A 19050-nucleotide genomic window follows, 5' to 3' on the forward strand; every position below is an offset into this window, starting at 1 on the left:
ATAGTTCATTATGCGGTGCTGCTTGTTCTGTGGTCTGAGCTGACCAGCTTAGGTAGAACTATGCATAAAAAGCTAGAAAATGAATTCATATTTCTTTTGAGATAACATCTTACTTTCAGTACTATAAGGTAGATTTGGTGTCCTGGTTTGTGTCTTCAAGGTTCATATAATAGAAGAAAGAATTACCCTAGAGAATCATGATTATACTGTAGCTGGTCAGTATCACTTAGAGCAGGGGTCTCCAACCTTGGCAATTTTAATCCTGGTGGACTTCAACTCCCCGAATTCCCTAGCCAACAAAGCTGGCTGCAGAGCTGGCTGGGGAATTCTGGGAGTTCAAGTCTGCCAGGCTTAAAGTTGTCAAGTTTGGAGACCCCTGACTTAGAGGAAAGCAACGAAGTTCTTAATGAAGACTGTAGCCTTGGATAGTTTGGGCAGATTCTTCTGTCCACTTGGATATTGGTGTGTGTGGGGGGAGGGGATACTTTCTTTGCTTGAGATCCAATAGTGAGAGGAAGTCCAGGGTTAGTATTCTTTGCCTCCCAGTTCTTATCCACCAGCATCTCTGCTACTCTCCGTGCTCTCCTTGTGTGTGTATGTCAATGTGTCTGTGTCTGTTTCCCTGTTGCCCTTCTCTCCAGCGGGTGATCCGAGGCCGTAGCCAGAGCCTGGACACTATGGGGATAGCCATGAAGAAGCAGCAGCAGCAGCCCCCAGCAACTCTACCCAACCGCCCAGCTACTGCAGGCCTTGCCCTCAACCAAAGTGTCGCCGAGGGTCCCAAGGCTATTGCTGCGGTAAGGTTTTGTGGGGTAGGGACTGGGGAAGCTAATAAGCATGCCTTCACCCCCTTCTTACCCATTTTTCTCTAGACCTGCTGCTTGTCAACACTCTTTGCTGGTAGCTGTAACTCTGTAAAAATAGCTCAGATGTCTACATGGATTTGTTTTCATGTCTCTGTGTTCATTTGTCAGTCATAGTCCTCTGTGTTTGGAACCCAACTCCATTAACGTGAAAAGTGGTATAATGGGAGAACTTTAAAATAGGGAGGTAATCTAAGGTAAAAGTCAACAAAGGTTGTACTGTCACAAATACACCAGATATTTTAAAGGTTTAAAAAAACACAAGCTTTTATACTAACACCAAAAGATTGCTTCCCACCATCCTCACATGCCAGTGGCATTAGAGGAGAAGGGCTTTGGGGAAAGATCTTGGTGCAAGAAAGATGATTGTTGGGAGAAATTCAACCAAGGCTCAAGATGAGCAAGGAAAGCTGTGCAAGAAAAGCACTGTAACTTTGAAATTGTATTTGTAAATGGCTTCGTACATGATAGTAGGTTGTCATATGCATTTTCTGGAAAAAAATGATGGTTATCAGAATATGGATCATCCTGGCCATTTTATCTCTGGGAGAAAAAATTAAAAATGTCCCTTGAGGCTTCAGTAACAAAGCTTAATTAGTAAGCAACGATATGTTTAAATGAAGGAGCTTATCAGTGGCATCTTGAAAACCGCAGATGACCAAGCTAAGTGATTTCTTGCAGACAATTTTGTAAACCCAGGTAGAACTCTTGGGGATTGTTTCATGTTAATGTCCTTAGTCTAAACAGTGACTTCATGGCACTTCCTTGTAAAACCAAGTCTATCAAAAACATTATGTTTTCAATTCTCCATCCAATTCATCTAAAGACATGTCCCCGGTGCTGAATTGAAGTGTTTTCCCTCCCATTAACAAAAATCCATGCCAGCATGAAATTTAATATCCCTGATACCCATCCCAATTTTCCTTGCATGGTCCCTCTTTTCTCTCATTGCCAACCAATTTCACCGTGTTCCTGACTGGCCATGTTGCAGGGGCATACCAGAAATTAAGGAGATTGCAGGGCATGGGTATGCCAAGTTAGGTGCGAGTTGGGAAGGACCGAAGTAGACAATGCTATGATACTGAAATTCTGAAAAAAACAATGAAAAAGAGTATTTCCCCTCTTCTCAGTTTTTGCAGTTTCTCAATCTTTAATTTTGTGTGCTGTTATTAAGGATAATTTGATAGGGGATGTAGCAAATAAAGCCTGTTTCATGATTATCTGACAGCTTCAAATGAAGGAAATAGGAGTAGTTTTCACCAGGCATTAAACCTGCTGATGTGCACTGAACTAGTGCATGCAAGTGAACATTTCTGGTTTAACAGGCATGGAAAGCATGTGGAGAAAACCCTCCTATAGACAGTCTGGGCAATTAGGATGGATTTGTCACTATTGTTAGAAAATATGTGGATTATTAGTTAGTCTGACTTGACTGCATACTGTATATACTTGGGAGGTTTTGGCTGGGATCTACTGCATTCAAATCATATGTTCTTCCATTCAGCCAAGGCTCAGTCCACTGTTAATGAAGGACAAGCCTTTTTCCCAACACTGAACTTGCAGGTCTGGGAGCAGAGTACGCATGTGAAGTTGCTGCTTACAATGAATCCTGGGTGTTGGAGTCACTCCTCTTAGGGAACCACAGTTTTATCATAATTATTAGCCTGAAGATGGCATTGAGATCCATAGTTACACAAATCCATGTCAAGATGCTAATTAATTCTTTTCTCTGGCCACTGCTGTAGATTTCTAGGTCCCAAACTGCTTGTTGGAAGGAAAGCCAGGAGAGGGAATCTCCATTTGGAGAAATTATGTACAGAAAATAAATGCTAGAATGACAAGTAGATACTGACATTCTGTTCAAGATGCGTGTGGTTTGTTATCAGCGATATAATGAACATTTGTTTTGAAGGAGGAGGGAAGTTCTTCTGGACATTCAGGAAGGGAATGACATTAGAGCATCATTTTTAATGGTAGTTGAAACTAATATCAGTGCTTTGTTTGGTTCAAACTGTGGCTCTGTATATTTTTCCCCTCTATTTTTCTTTCTCCTTCAATCTATATTGTCTACTGTCTCCGCGCCAGTATCATTCTATATATCTAAAGTATTTCTCACTGTTGTCTCTGCAATTACTGGTTTATTGCTTTTAGTGTATTGCTTTTTCTTTTCTTATTCTACATTTTCTCTATTGAATTAGCTTCTTTAGCTTTCTAAGTTTGACAGATTGATCTGTTAGCATTAAATGTACGGACAGGATCTGGAAATCTAGTTCTCCATCTTTTGCTCCTGTTCCAACTCGTGCTTTTCTATTTCTTTCCTCCTCCTTCCTCTTTTTTTTCTCGTTTCTATCATTTCCTCTCCACTAGTCCTTTGCCCTGCCTGGGAGAAGCCCATCACGCAACCGAGGCAGCCGCTTCAATGGGAGACGTAGTAGTGCCATTGGCATTGAGAACATCCAAGAGGAGAAGAGGTATGGACCATGGGAAAAATGGCAGGACTAGAACTAGAGCAGAGGGAGGAAATAGTGTTTGGTGCAAGTGTTAATCCAACCTTGTATCCTCCAGGTATAGTTGGACTGCATCTGCCAAAATCCCTAGCTATCATGGCCTTTAACCAATATGTAAGAGATGTGCAGTCTGTATATATCGGGAGGGCATTGATTTTGAAAGATGGGGTTAGTATGGCTATACTGTATGAACGTTGTTGGCATGAGAGATCCTTAGTGCATTCAAAAGGTAATTTTCTTTGTCACTGGGTAGCAATTTCAGCTGTAACTTTTAATCTACTGTTGTGACTCATGGGCTCTGATTTTATTACAAGAACCAAGAGCGCTTGTGTCCAAAGCTACTTGCTAATCAAACCCAAACTGGAGTGTTCCTCTTTGTTTATCATGCAGCCTGTTGACTCCATTTTCTCCATCTGTGTGTTTTTGTTTCTGATGTGTCATCCTGGAGTCTATCAGGATGACTTTCCTAACAGTTCTGTGATTTCTGTAATAAACATATTAATGCTTTCATGGGACAATTTCATAGCATTTCTGAATTTAGTTTCTTGAACAATTGAAAACTCAACTTCTGAACTGGGCATAGGACATAATTTTTTGTTGCAGAATCTAGCTTAAATGGATTAAGAGAACACTAGGTTGAACCTATGTGAAGAAAATCTCCATACAGAGATGAGAAAGATTCAAGGGAAAAGAAGCAGAGAGGAAGGAATAATTATCAGGGTTGACATAAGGATTAAAAATGAGAGAAGAAGAGGCATTGTTCTTGCTTGAATTTGGCCCTAAACTAATGACCTCACTGTGATTTTCTGATCAAATTACGAGCATGCTCTGAAATTCTAGCAAGCTGATTTGGGACATGCTGTGGGACCACAAATTAAGCAAAAAAGATCTAAAAGAAACTCATTACATTAATGCATTTGTTGACTTAGATCGAGTTAGATAACTGTCTTCTAGCTAGGAGCTGTACATATCATAAAACCGAAGTGGTTCCTGAATGCTAAGGAGGTCATGATAGCTATGTGGTGATATAACAAAAACAATTTGTTTAGACCATTGTCATGTTTCTACATTAGAGTGGAGCGGATTAATCTGCCAGGTTTTTTTTTGCCTTTTTATCTAAGTGCAAACCTGTGCCACTGAAATGATTTGTTTTCACTTAAATTTGGTATCTGGATCTCGGAAGTCAGCACACAAGATGAGGCTCTGTGACTCCATTAAATTTCTGGGGTGCCTGATAAACAGATCTAGATAAACAGATGCATGTACAAGCACATTGCTAGTAATTTTTGAAGAGCTGAACAATGGTATATTCTTTGCATGTTATTTCTGTTGTATAGTATATTAACAACTAACCTTGTATCTGTAAATAATTATAAACCTGATCCATACAGGCTCCATACTCTATTCTAATTAATTTACCTGCTTCTCTTTGTTTGATTACCAGATGAGCATGTCTGTGATAGTAATTATTTTGGGACAGTTCTCTTAATTACTCTGATAAGCTCTTCACCAACGTTTCAGCTTGTTGCACTATACAAATAATTTATGGAAGCAATGCCACCCTTCAGCCCCTCAGAATAAAAACAAATAAGACCTAAAACCCCTTTCTTTCTATCCTGAAAATGGAACGAAAGCAGAAGAAATAAAAACTTCCTAAAAGTAATGGTATTCAGTCATAAAAGCAACATGGATGTTTTTGCAAAATCATTCTAAAGCATTGCAAATGTAATTATATTGAAAATACTGCAATTTGGTGTTGAAGTTTGCATACAAGTTCTGCTTTAGTGGTATTATTGGCCAAGGTTTTAAACTGAGGAAGGATGATTAAATGTTTCTTCCTCTTCCAAGAAAGAGACAGAGGCCAGCAGGCTATGGTTGAGCAGAGACGTTGTGGTTCACTGTCACACTTTCCTTGCCTCTGCCCTTGTCAATAGCCATGGTGCCATTGGTGGGTGCGCAACGAATCAAATTAATCCAGTTTCCTGCTAGGCTAATGTAGGATCAAGTCCAACAATTGCTCAAGATGAATAAGGAGGAAGACCCAAAGTAGAATTAGTACCTGCAGTGCTAGAAGATGTGTCAAGAATGATATATTTTGCAAAGTGAAAGAAAACTCAACTCATGTTAGGTTTGGTGGGAGATCCAAACAACATTTCTGGAAGGGGTCTTCTTGCTTTAGTGCAAAATTCAGGGAACTTGTTTTCTTCTTACAAAGAAAGTTAGAAACACTGACTGAAGGAGAGGGGCTAGTTTCCCTTGCCATATTTGGTTTAAATTAAATTTAGCATCTGTTGTAGCTGCTTTACTTTTAATCAATATGAAACGGCAACACTGCAGCCTATCTCCTGAGATCATAAGACTGTGTCTGCAGTCTTTCTTCCTCTACTACAGCGGAGCAAGGAGATAATTAGCTTACCCACAAAACAACTGCGGAAGAGTTCCAACAACATGGGAATAAAGACCAAAGCAAAGTTCTACTGGATCAAATCTCTAGTCCAGCAATGTTTCTTATTGCCAACTACCTGCAGGAGGAAGCCAGTCTCCAGCAGGTGACTTTCAGAGGCTGTAACATTGCCCTTGAGGCTAACAGTTGTTGATCCCCATGACTTTTATGAATGGATCCAAGTCCAACTATTTTTATTTTTTAAGCCAGCCAAGCTGGTAGTCAGCATCACATCTCATGCTAGCAAACTTCAAATTTGAATTATGCATTGTGTAAATAGATTAATTGCAGTTCAAAAAATGCAATATAGGCAGCATCCCACGAGTATTTTTCTTCAAGCAAAAACTGGGCTGAGACATAACTACCATGAACCCATGGCTTCTGGTCATCTGAAACATATTTTTAAAAAAGCAGTGCTGTTCTCAGCCATAAAAACATTTTTTTCAGCCCAGCTGAAAAACATTTTTTTTTTTACAATGAACTGAGAAGGTAATTGTAATGAAGATGTTTTTAAACACTTTGGAGAAGACTAAGATGAGCTTTTTTTTTTGCTCTGGTGGGCACGAGAAGAATTTTATCATACTCAAAGTGCTTTTGCAAAATGGTGGCTGGGAGGCTTATTCGTTCACTTGATGGATGCTGTGAAAATTGAGTCCTTTTCAAAGGACTAATTTATCAGAGCATTACTCCCCACTTGCCTTAACCATCACTACCACCATGAAGCCAGGTGCCTCCTATAAGCTCTGCTTATCTTTGTCCTTTTCCCAGGCAAATGGATTCATTTCTGAACAAACGCTGAATTGCAAAAGCCTTTCATTTACTTGAGAAACTATACTATGCCCAGACACTTTTGGAAATTAAAAATAAAGGTGCAAGAGATTAATACTTTGTTTTACAGCTAGCCATTTATCCCATTGTTTAATTATTTATTAGCAGCCATAAGGATGAATGAATCTGGCAAGTTCCAAGAAAGATATTACAGACTAGCTAGTGTTCTGTGTTTCACATTTGAAGGAGGGGTGGGTTTCTTAAGATTATGAAAAGTAGTTCTGGAAAAGAACCAACCTTTATTCTGGAGATTAGAACTTCTGGAACATCCATAAAATTAGTCACGGATCTGACAGACCTCATAGAAGGGCTTTTTTTCTCTGTAATAAAGTTATTCTTTTCTTTCCAGCAAAGATGTGGCTGAAAGGATACAGAAGGTATTGGAGAGTCCAGGGCCCTTCTTTGATCTCAAGTCAGATGGTTCCTCCAGTCCGAGTTCACCAGAATTCCCTAACAGGAAGAGCAAGTGAGTTGAACGTGAAAGATCGTATGGGCAGGTGGGATGACTTGAGATTATTTCCACAGAATAAAGAAATATAGCACCTGCCAGTATCATTAGGGAAGACCAGTGGTGGGTTCCTACTGGTTCGGACCGGTTCTCTTGAACCGGTAACTCTGCCATCCAGCAGAGAGCAAACCGGTTCTCTGTTGCTTTGAAAGTGGGCTTGCCCACCCACCCCTGGGTTATACTTACCTTTATTTCAGCTTCTGAAGCCCAGCTGATCAGGGGCGGCAGATTAAATTGCCGCTCCTCCGCTGTTTTCCTTGCTTTCTGAGCAAGTTTCTTTCAAGTGCGCGTGCACATGCAGCAAAGCGGTAGGAACCCACCACTGGAGAAGATCCTTTCTTTGACCTAGCAGAGGATTTAGGAAGCAGCAATTCAGATTGCTATGCTACACAGGCTGACATTTGTCAGAAGGGAAGATTAATGTTTAGGGTGGGCAAATAGCTCTTGAGGATTGTGACAGTGATTCTTTGGAGCTTGTGTTCCTTCAGCAGAGGTCTCTCCAATCAGACATCAGGATATTGTGTGATGCAGCCCCTGTCCCGTTCTTCATCTAATGTGAGCAGCTGTTGTAGTGGAGTCAGAGAGAATGAAACATCAGAGGAGGAAGAGAATGAAGCGGTCAGTGTGGGATCTTTTATTACTCCCTTTCATAGAAGCAATCTTCCAGATACAGACTACAGACCTCTAAAGCTGTTTCCCATTTTTCTTGTGCAGGAGTTAATGTGTTCTCTTGAAGGTCCCCAGAAGCAGGATTCCCTGGTTCAGAATGCATGGTTAGATGACAGTGTCTGTACGCCCAGTAGTACCAGCTCACCAGGTAAACACTGACATTAGTTTATTTCTAGGGCAGATCTGCTAGGCAGAGTAGATACCTTTTATATCATTGTGTTGTTACAAAACTGTAACTGGCCCATGCTGACTCACAAGGCAGTGGTAGGTACTGAACCATCTGGATTAGAAGGAGTTTTCTGTGTTCATGATCCTCAAGGAGAGAAATGTAATCAAAACCCACACGTAAGAAGAAAGCATAGATGTGTAGGGGAGCATAACATTTATTTAGAAAAGGACTATTCCCCCACCCTAAAAACAGCACCATTAAGGACTGAACATCTACAGAAGGTTAATCAACCGGGAGGGGAGGCAAGCACTGTAAATTACTAATGCATTATTGGAAGCATGTACAGTGGTACCTCGGTACTTACCATTTATTGGTATCAAAAACAGTGATTACCCCCCCAAAAATTCCCATAAGGAATAATGTAGTGAGTCACAAGGCAGCTGACACCAACAAGTTCTAGCTCAGGGACTTAGTTTAGTTTAGTTTAGTTTATTCAATTTATAAACCGCCCCCTCTCCCAAGGGGACTCGGGGCGGTGTACAGACAAAAATAAAATACACAATAAACAACAAAAATACAAAACCCCAGACAAATAAATTCAACAAAGAGTCTGTACAGTATTCATAAATTAACTAATAATTAAAACCAATTAAAATACCCCAGAATTTAAAATTTAAAATACCAGCCAGGAAGGTCGGGATTAGATTATGGTTATGATTATGGTTGGGCCAGGCCAGCTAATTGGAACAGGTGGGTCTTGAGTTTCTTACGGAAGGAGCGGAGATCAGCAGTAATTCTAATATCAGGGGGGAGGTCGTTCCAGAGGGTTGGGCCCATCACAGAGAAGGCCCTACTCCTGGGCACCGCCCGCCGGCATTGCTTAGCGGATGGTACCTGGAGGAGTCCCTCTCTGTGAGAGCGAATTGGTCGTAGGGATGTATGGGGTAGGATGCGATCCCGCAAATAACTAGGTCCGGAGCCATGGAGCCATGGAGCGCTTTAAAGGTGAGGGGAGGCAGAGCCGCACCGCTCTCATCATGAAAAAATTTTTAAAAAGGGAAAAGAGAAAAGGGAAAAGGCGCTGAGGAGCCTTCTGTACACGTAGTCGGGAATGGGAGCGCTCCGTGGTCCCCTTCATGTTGACTCAGGAGTCAGGAAGGAGGGGAATGGGACCACGTGTGCAGGAGGCTCCTCTAGCCTCAGCCTCCCTCCTGCGCACGTCCCATTCCCCGCCTTCCTAAGTCAACATGAAGGGGACCGTGGAGCGTGAGCCGCGGTCCCACGGAGCGTGAGCCGCAGTCCCGCGGAGCACGCTCCGTGGTCCCCTTCATGTTGACTTAGAAAGGCGGGGAATGGGACGTGCGCAGGAGGGAGGCTGGAGGGATTGCGGGGGAGGGATCGTGCAGCGTGAGGCGCGGTCCCGCGGAGCGTGAGCCGCTGTCCCGTGGAGCGTGCTCCGCGGTCCCCTTCATGTTGACTTAGGAAGACGGGGAATGGGACGTGCGCAGGAGGGAGGCTGACGTGTGTCCCATTCCCCTCCTTCCTGAGTCAACATGAAGGGGACCGCGGATCACGCTGATGATGTCACTAGCCTCACCAGCCGTAAAGCTCACCGCACGTCACTGTTCTAGCTTGTGTGTTGAGTACCAAACAATGAGTACTGGGACAAACTTTTTGCATCAAAATGCGTTGAGTACCAAATTTGATGAATTTCAAAGCTACCAAGTTACCACTGTAATTGAAGTATTACAATTTCTGACCCTACTGTCAATCAGTTACATGTTTACCAGTAGAGTTTTCAGTATAATTTCATATATATTTTACCACCTTCTAGAACGGATACAGTGGTGGTACTAACAGGTAAAATTTAATGGGGATTCTTTTTACTTGTTCAGATGACAGACTGCTTAGAGAACAGAAATTTTGTGTGTGTGTGTGTGTGGGCGCACGCACACATACACACACACACAAACACACACTTGCCCTTAGGCCCAGGTTACCTGTGAGACCACCTACTGCCACCAGTAGCCTCCCACCGTCCAGTGCGATCCCACAGAGTTGGTCTCCTCAGGGTGCCGTCGGCCAGACAATGTCGGCTAGCGACCCCTAGAGGGAGAGCCTTCTCTGTGGGAGCACCTTCCCTCTGGAATGAGCTGCCCCCGGAGCTTCGCATAATCCCCGACCTCTGGTCCTTCCGACGCGCCCTAAAAAGTTGGCTTTTCCAGCAAGCCAGCCTGTCCTGAACAAAATAAAATAAATGCTTGATTTAATTGTTAATTTTAATCCAATTTTTAAAGTGTTATTGTTCACACTAATCGGGTTTGTTGGATTCTCTATCTAATTTCTTTTTAACTTTTGCAATATGTGTTTTTTTAATGGTGTACGCCGCCCTGAGTCCTTTGGGAGAAGGGGGGCGTATAAATCCAATAAACATAATATAACATAACCTGGTCAGTCCAAGATGTCAGAGAAATCTATCTAGATGGATTTTAAAGGTAGTTAACAAAAGATGGTGCAGTCCTTACCCAATTGAATTACAATCAGCATTTGTGAAATAATTTCAGAATATAGTAACATCTTGGATGAAACAATTTATTTAAATATGTTCCAGCCTAATTTTTGACCTGGTTTGTGGGCTGAAACTCCCTTGTCTGATAGGTGTCTATTCCAGCAAATGAATGTAGAAACTGTGATTATTTTCTCCTAGAACTCTCCTAATGAGCTTCTGAAGCCAAGATAAAATTAGGTTGAGTTCACATTTAGTTTGACCAAATTCTCAGAATTTTAAGACAGAAATTGCATTACTATTAATTATGTAACTCAAAATTCCTCCCTCCTCTCCTCCCTCCAAAATGAGCTATACAAATGTTTAGGCAACAAAGTCAGTGTATCTTTTTTTAAAAAGATGACTTTCCCATTAGATGATTCTCCAATATTCCCCTTGGGTTTTTGATCCCCTTGGATCTTTTAGATTCAATCAGATGCTTTCTATTGCTCCATTCATGTTCCTTCTCTATGAATAGAAAATCTCTTCGTCATAAGTCACTTTTTAGGTTTCCTTTCTAGACTTTTCCACTGAGATCACCAGAGATTCCTAGGGCTATAGAGAAAACTTCCTGAAAGTAGTGACAAATTACTTCCATGCTATTTCTAGAAAACAGCATGGAATGTGTTCATGTATTCATCAAAAATCAAGCTTACTCAAAGGAACTTTTACTTAGTTAATGTGTAATCATTGAAGGGGGAGGGGTGATATACACCCAAGGAAATATTCATGGCAAGAGTATAAATATAGCTGTCAGTACTTCTGCAAGATCCTCAATTTGTTTGATTATTCCCAAGCAACTACCCACCTTGGTTACAAAATTAGGAGAAGTAGCCAGTTTATTCATAAACCAAAATAAGTGGGAAGAACAATTATACTTTTAGCAAGAAATCAGGCCTGCATGTAATTGGTTTTATATACTCACAGGGCTTCTCACTATATTGACATTGGTTTATGGTATGTAGATATATTAGCTGACCTCACTGAAGAAAAAGGAATCCATGATATTTGATGGGAGGGGAAAGAAACAAGCTGGAACTTTAGAGGAAGATTAATGCCAACTGGTCACTATTCATTCTCTAGCCCAAGTAGTCCCAAAGGTGCTTTTTCAAAAGGCACCTGGACTTTCTAGTTTTTCTTCGAAGACATTTCACTTCTCATTCAAGAAACTTCTTCAGCTCTGGAGGATTGGAAGGATTTGTACTCCTTTCAGACAGCTGGACATTTGCATTCTTTTAGCAAGTTGTTAAGGCCACCTGGAGTTTTACCTGTGTCATCAGGATTACATGAGTGGTGCAAATGGCTGTGGAGCCGCCTTCTTTTGAAAAGACTGTGTTATAGAGATGAATGATGTCATATCCTTCCCCCTCTGTTGAGAGAGGACTATTCAATTTTGATATAGATGACCTCTTTGATCCCTCTTTCAAACCAGCGGTTCTCTGTCCAAAATGTGGACTTTGCTGTCTTCAAAATGAGAAGTGATTGTCTTCAAAGAAGTTGCCTCTTGAAAAAAACATCTTTGGGACAACCATGACCTGGATGACTGAGAATCTCCATAGATACAGTATCTAGCCCAAGTACTAAGCAGATACAATTCAATGTAAGAAAAGACTGGTCAGGCATTGCCACCACCTGATGTTATATGTTATGTAAAAGTAGGGGCAAATATATTTTGTTTTAAATCCAAAACTAATCCATTGTGTCTCAAGATTTTGACCAAATTGGTGGGCTACGATTTGACAGAACCAAAACATGGAATATTGTGGTTGTTCTGGTTTTCAATGAAGACAAATTCTGGACAATTGAGGAATATGTTTCTTTCCTCAATTTAGGCTAAGTTTCAACAATTCTATCTATTTTTCTGAATAATAAAATGATAACATGCATTTTAATGGGCTTTCCTGTACCATGCTTATTAGTAACTTTTTTTAATATACATTTACACTTTCTCTAACGTGTTCATTTTTAGCAATGAACTACGTCACAATATTCAGCCAAGAGTAGCTCTCAACACATTAAATGCAAATTCAAAAACTTCACCTTAAAAAGTTAATCAAATTAATTTCTTTCTCATCTTCCCTTTCCCAGGGAAGATACAGTATGTTCTTCTCCTCCCCACTCAAGATTTAAATTCTAAATCCTGGAATTCCAAATCAAAAGATCGCCACCAAGTATCTTCCAAATAGTAGGCACAAAAATAGAATTTTACTAAGGAGCATTACCAAATGAGAAATATCCCAGATAAACATGCCATTTGTACATATAGGTTGTTGATAACATTGATGATCCCATTCCCAGACTTCTTCTGTCACAGCTGAGTCTCCTCCAGGATATGTTTTGATATAACCTATTGGTTTTCTGTGCTTGGTTCCTTTCAGTAACTCAGCTGCTCCCTTCTAGCAATGCTGCAGGCTCCATGGAAAAGGGGAAAAGCAGTAAAGTGGATGCTCAACGTTACAGCCCAGTATGTTTTATTCTTCTTTTAAATGCATGTAGGAAATTCAGGTAGGGAGGTGATTTGTGGGTTCTTCATATACAGGGAATCAGGGCAAGGAGAAGAAGGTTAAAGAAACTGCCACTTCCTTGTTCCACAGGCCTCCATTTTATGCTGTGTGTGATGCCATCGCTGGAGGGGTATCTCAGTGCATGCTGGGTAATTCACAGGTAATCTGCTTCCTAGAGGGTCTCAATACCCTAGGACACAGGGGGATAAGGGCACGTAGGGAAAAAGTGACAGGAGAATTGGTTATCTTTGCTATGCTCTATATATCCCACCTCTTTGAAAAACAGCCAGATGCTGTCAAAAGTAAAGCCTGTTGGTTTTATATATATATATATATCTTTAGTCCTATAATATCTTCCAATTCTCTATTTTCTCAGACCAACAATTTGGAGGTAGCCACTTGCCCAACATGGTTTGTCAGCCCACATCCATGTATCTTATCAAGGCTAACTTCATAACTTGGCTAACTCCTTAATACTGCATCCTTTTGATTCCCCACAGTGCCCTTTTTCCAGCCCATCTCCTCTCATTGCTGTGACTTATTATTTGCTGAATCATCGCTGAGCTCACTAGCTAGTTTTGTCTGTTTCTGTCTATTACTGCTTTTTCACTGTCATTGGGAGGTGTGCATCCTTTGTGGATTACAGCAAATGGTCAAGAGTGGGGCAGAGGAGAAATTTCCCAAAGGGAGAGGGGATTTTTTTAAAAATGCAAATATTGTATGTAGCTTCTTCCTTAGTCTTGATAATGTCTTTTAACACATTTCTCTGTTGGAACATTACTTCTCCCCTGAGCATTGTAGAAAGACAAGCTTTAAAGCACCACGAGTACTGAATGGATATCGAGTTGTCAAGATATTCTGACAACTTTATAAAGGTGTTACCACAATTAACAGGAAACCCTCTGAATCCACCTCTGGTTGATCACTGCCTTCTGCCTACTTATTCCCTACAGCATTATCCTTATCAAATACAAGGTTATAGCTTCTTGTACCTTCCACAGCCTTGCTCTGTGGAACACTGTTGTCTTCTGCAACAGAACAAGGAGTCTGATGGAGTTTTTGAGCAATCTACATAGCTGTTTCCTTGTATTTCCTGTAAGATTGATTAGGGCAGGTTTGTTAACAAGCCCATGGAACTTCTTGGCTTACCAGCAGTTTTAAATCAGATTTCTCCTGTTGCATATTAATTTGAACATTATGGTCATCCCTTTACAGACCAAAGGTGGGTTGCTGCCAGTTCGGCCCGGATTGGCTGAAACAGTAGTAGCGGCGGCGGGAGACTCCGCCCACCCACCCGAACGCTTCTGCGCATACGAACCCGAACCGGTAGTAAAAAAAAAAAAATAGCAACCCACCTGTTACAGACTACTTCAACTTGTTTTCCAGCACTGTTACTTTCCAAAGCTGCAAATATTAAATTGGCCACCTTATAAGCTTTACTCATCCAATTGTGCACCTATTCACAAGTGGTCATTCTTTATGAAGTTGCTGAAAATGATGTTTTGGCTTCCCAGCTGCTATGATGAATGATACAAGGCTTTATGTTTATTCATGGCTGAGATTCTCTCTTCATTAAGCTTATCCATCTCAGCTGAAGTATAGGAGGAAAATGTCCCTGCAGTATTCAGTGGTCGCATCTGTCCATTAGTTGGTTCTTGGAGTTATCTTCATCTTTTCTCTGTACGTAGGATCTGCTGCTGAAGTGAGAACTCACAGCAGTTCACTTTGGAATTCAGAGGAAACAATGGTGGATTCCCAGAAACGCCTCACCTGGCCCTTCTGCTTCATTGACAGCTGCACCACAGGCAGTCAGGAATCAGAGTCCAAATGTGGCATTTTACTCATCCATATGTATCATTCCAATTCAGCAACCTCAGGAGAGCGGAACCAATCTAAATCTTTAAAAATAAGAGGGAGGGCTCTCCCACCTGCCATAGCTTTAGAAGCAAACAAAAGAGGAGTGCTTTTTTCTCTGTTATTACAGCTAAAATTTAGATATCCAAGATCCCACTTGGAAGGATTTGGGTGTCCTACAGGGCCCTTTCAAGAAGGCTGTATCTGTGTTCATTCTTCAGCATGAAGGCCTCAAAAGAGGAATATATCTTAGTGCTCCCAGGATTATACCTGGTTCATAAGCAAAACATCAGAACTGCATTATGCAGCATAGGCAGGACACATAGTGCCAAAGAGCATGTGTGTGTGTGTGAGACAAAGAGCATTTGTTTCATTATTCATCAGATTCCTCAGATCTGTTAAATATTTCACTGTATCACTGCCACCCTCTTCCCTGAGTCTTTGTGCCATCAAGAACCAAAACCTGTAAATGTGAATCTATGACTCCTTGTCCAATGCTTGTTATGTCTGTGATGTGTCTTGGGCTTGCAATAAAAGACTACTGTGACCAATTCATTCTTGTGTGTGTGGTTTTTTTTTGTTTAAAGCTGACAAACATCTAAGGTTTTATTGAAAGAGGGAGGCCTGAGAATCATAATGATCTGTAGCTTGGTTAACACTTCAACATTTCACCTAAAATGTTTAATTATGGGAGTTCATAAGCCCTAGTAGAAATATATTCCACCAAATAATGCTTTGATAAAAACTCTCAAATACAATAGCAGTGTGGTTTGCATTGTTTGTATAGAACCTGTAAGAACCATTCTCAATATCTGTATCACAACATAACATCTCTCCTATCCCCTGCTCTTAACAATTATTGTGTATTTAAGAATGTTAGAAGCTATTTTAATATCACTATTGTATTTATAGTCCTAGAGCTCGTTTTACATGCTCTTCATTAAAAAAAAAACCTCCAAACAGTTAACTGTTCAGAAATGAGAACAGACCTGTGACAGATTGCCAACTGACATTAAATTAAAAGCATTTGCCACCAATTTCATATCTTCTGTCTATGTAAATTAGGGTTCTTAAGTTATGAAAGGGTCAATGTATCCAAGCTCTATACAGACCATGGTTGGTAAGCTGCATACCATAAGATACCTTTGACATCTTGTCTACTTTATTTTGCAAATCTTAATTTTTCCATTGGGATGTTTTAGGGGGCAAAATGGCTTGAGATACTCATTCTACACTTTTAACTTTCCTTAACCTACCCCCTTTTGATCTTAGTTACTCTAGTGACATAATGACATCATTAAGCATGTTTCTTGTGGGCCCCCAGGCAGGATACAAAAAAGCAAATCCTTAACAACAAATTACATAAATTGCTTCAGTTTGCCTTGTTTCCTGGAGGGATACCTGGTAAATATTGGTGGAAATGGCTCCTTTCCATCTCCCTTTCTCATGTAATTACAATAATTATTCTTTACTGCTCCATTAGTGTGTATGTATGGCAAAAAGCAGTGAAGCATGAACAGATACATTTAGAGCAATGTGCTCGATGGGTGGACTTTTACAAGATAGGAAAGGGGCTTATGGATAGTTCTTGCTGAGAGATCACAATTGGGACCCGCAATCTGAAAGGAAAAAATGGTGAGAAACTACCTTAAACTATAATAATAATAAAGGCAGTATATGCAAAAATACCACCACCCAGCTTAAAATACTTAAGAAAACATATTTACTTAAATAGACCTTGAAGTTAAAGCAACCACAAAAAGTTAGAAGAATGGTTTATTATTTTAGTGGTTTTTTTTTCCTGCTTTATTTTATGCAATTGTCTCAATTTGTTCAGACATTTTAACAAATCCCTTTCATGCTACTCTTCACCAACTTTAATATTTCAAGTATTTTACAAATCCTAGCTCTGACTTCCCCACAATTTAAGATTCAAACTGAATGTTTAATTTGGAGGAAAAAGCACCCCTTTAAAACATTCCTATCAGTCAAAAAAGAAGACAATCGCTATTGCAAGGAAATCTGAGCAAAGAAAGCACAGTGTGTATATAAGGCACAAAAAATCTTAGCAACCTTTTCTTTTTGTGGAATGTCTAATTTGAAATTATCCTGTATTCAAGCAGATTGTTCTCAATTGTATTTGAATCAGAAAACCTCTTAACTTCCTTGAATGGTGCAGTGAGCCAAGATGTTTTCATAAACCCTCCTCATGAGCAAGTGAGAATTCATTCAACACATCCCTCATCTCTTGCCCCATTCCTCAAACTTTGCCTTTCCACAGAAATGCAAATTTGCATTATAAATGTCTGCCTTTCAACCAATAGATGCCCCCAGCTATGTGCACTCAAGTCCCATACCACCTGCAATGATTTTTATAACTGGTTTAATATACCGTATTTTTCGGACTATAAGACGCACCTATTCCTCCCAAAAAAGGGGGTGAAAATCTGCGTGTATCTTATACATTGAATACAGCATTTTTGGCCTACCAACCCCCCCCCCCTTTGCAAAAATGGACATGCAGAGGGTTTGGGAGGCTTGCAAAGTGCTCCTGGGGGCTGAGGAGGGCAAAAACTAGCAAAAAACAAGCCATTTTGGGGGGGCACCCCCAGGAGCACTCTACAAGCCTCCCAAAGCCTCTGCATGCCCTTTTGTTTTGCAAAAAATGAGGCGTGCAGAGTGCAAAAACTTTTTTTTTAATTTACCTCTTCGAAATCATGGTGTGTCGTATGCTCCGATGTGTCTTATAGTCCAAAAAATACGGTATACCTTAAAATGACAGTCATTCCTAGTGGTTGTGTGATATTACTCATACAACAGGTTTTCCAGTGCCAAGAAATAAACAAATAATAAAAACATGTAACAAGCAACTGAAAGAGAAGCTTCCATATTATAATGAAACTTTAGTTTTGCATATATCATTCAAGTACCTTAGCCTGGCCCAAGCCGCAGTTTGTTTTTTTCTCCTAGGGGGGCTACCGAAATCTGAAGCGCACCTCTGTCTACATAACTAGGGGGAGACTCTCCACCACCACCACCCATTCCCCTGCTGCCTTCCCCAAACACCTTCCCCCCATTGCAAACATGGTGTGCTCTCACCCCATTAGCCCACTGGCAGACTGGCTAATAGGGTGAGAGGAGAGGCAGACAAGCAGGAGAGGAGCAAGCGGATAGTAGTCCTCCGAAAGAAGGGGGCTGAGGGAATGTGCATGTGCTATGGCAAACCCCTTGCTCGCCCCTTTGCCTGGCTTCCCTTCTCCCTACACTTGCTCTCTCTACTCTCCTCTCCCCAGTCTAGCTTGACGCAGGCAGCAGTTCATGATTGCCCTTTGCAAGTCCACTGTCAGTGAAGCTGGGCGTGGTGAGGGCTGGCTTTTTGCCTAGGTTTGTCCGGCTGTCGTGTCCTCCTTCCCAGGCCCCCGTCCGTTTTCCCGGATAAACCTAGGAAAAAATTCAGTCCTATCTGCTTCTCTCACTTCCATGAGTTCAGGTGGATGGTCGGGAGGCTAGAGCGGGGAAAAGCCTGTGTGCATGGAAAACAAGCGGCTTCCAGGTAGCTGTCAACCCTAGCTTTGCTGTCCATTACAGCTAGGAATCTCAAATAAGACAGAGAATGAACGTTTGTGTTTTAGCCAGCCCAGGCGCTAGATCACTATACTATTTGTGTACTTATTTGAATCAGAAAACCTCTTAACTTCCTTGAATGGTGCAGTGAGCCAAGATGTTTTCATAAACCCTCCTCATGAGCAAGTGAGAATTCATTCATCCCTCATCTCTTGCCCCATTCCTCAAACTTTGCCTTTCCACAGAAATGCAAATTTGCATTATAAATGTCTGCCTTTCAACCAATAGATGCCCCCAGCTATGTGCACTCAAGTCCCATACCACCTGCAATGATTTTTATAACTGGTTTAATATACCGTATTTATGTCACCATGAAAATGAAAAATTGTGTCTATCAGGTCAATTTATATAAAGGAGGTTCCTTAGTATCACTTGATCAATTACAATAACATATAAATGATATAAATCAGTATGAATGCTGGAATTTGTGTTATAATGGACATTCCCCCCCCTCACAATTGGCCTTTCAAATCACGTTATCATATGGGCTATATTAGTACCCGTAACATGTATAACACAACACTGACACATTCAAA

The 19050-nt window shown here is 40.9% G+C and overlaps 1 protein-coding gene across 10 annotated transcripts in view; it reads left to right on the plus strand.

Annotated features, from left to right (window-relative positions):
• Positions 1 to 16509, plus strand: part of LOC309387786 (rap1 GTPase-activating protein 1-like) — a gene marked incomplete at its 3' end in the record, with an annotated part of 81349 nt that extends 64840 nt beyond the window's left edge. For 2 of the 10 annotated variants that reach the window (XM_081944601.1, XM_081944596.1), the window contains exons 17-24: positions 642 to 797; positions 3231 to 3334; positions 6991 to 7107; positions 7638 to 7767; positions 7864 to 7966; positions 12911 to 12996; positions 13127 to 13196; positions 14725 to 16509. In XM_081944601.1, the coding sequence (XP_081800727.1) occupies positions 642 to 797; positions 3231 to 3334; positions 6991 to 7107; positions 7638 to 7767; positions 7864 to 7966; positions 12911 to 12996; positions 13127 to 13150 (720 nt within the window). Of the gene's footprint in view, positions 1 to 641; positions 798 to 2775; positions 3162 to 3230; positions 3335 to 6990; positions 7112 to 7637; positions 7768 to 7863; positions 7967 to 12910; positions 12997 to 13126; positions 13197 to 14724 lie in introns of those variants that run through there. The other 8 variants (XM_081944597.1, XM_081944598.1, XR_014174662.1 and 5 more) reach the window with 8 other exon arrangements.
• Positions 16510 to 19050: the final 2541 nt, after the last annotated feature.

Source organism: Natrix helvetica (genome assembly GCF_964273705.1).
Source record: "Natrix helvetica genome assembly, chromosome: 2".
In the NCBI taxonomy this organism is placed as follows: domain Eukaryota; kingdom Metazoa; phylum Chordata; class Lepidosauria; order Squamata; family Natricidae; genus Natrix; species Natrix helvetica.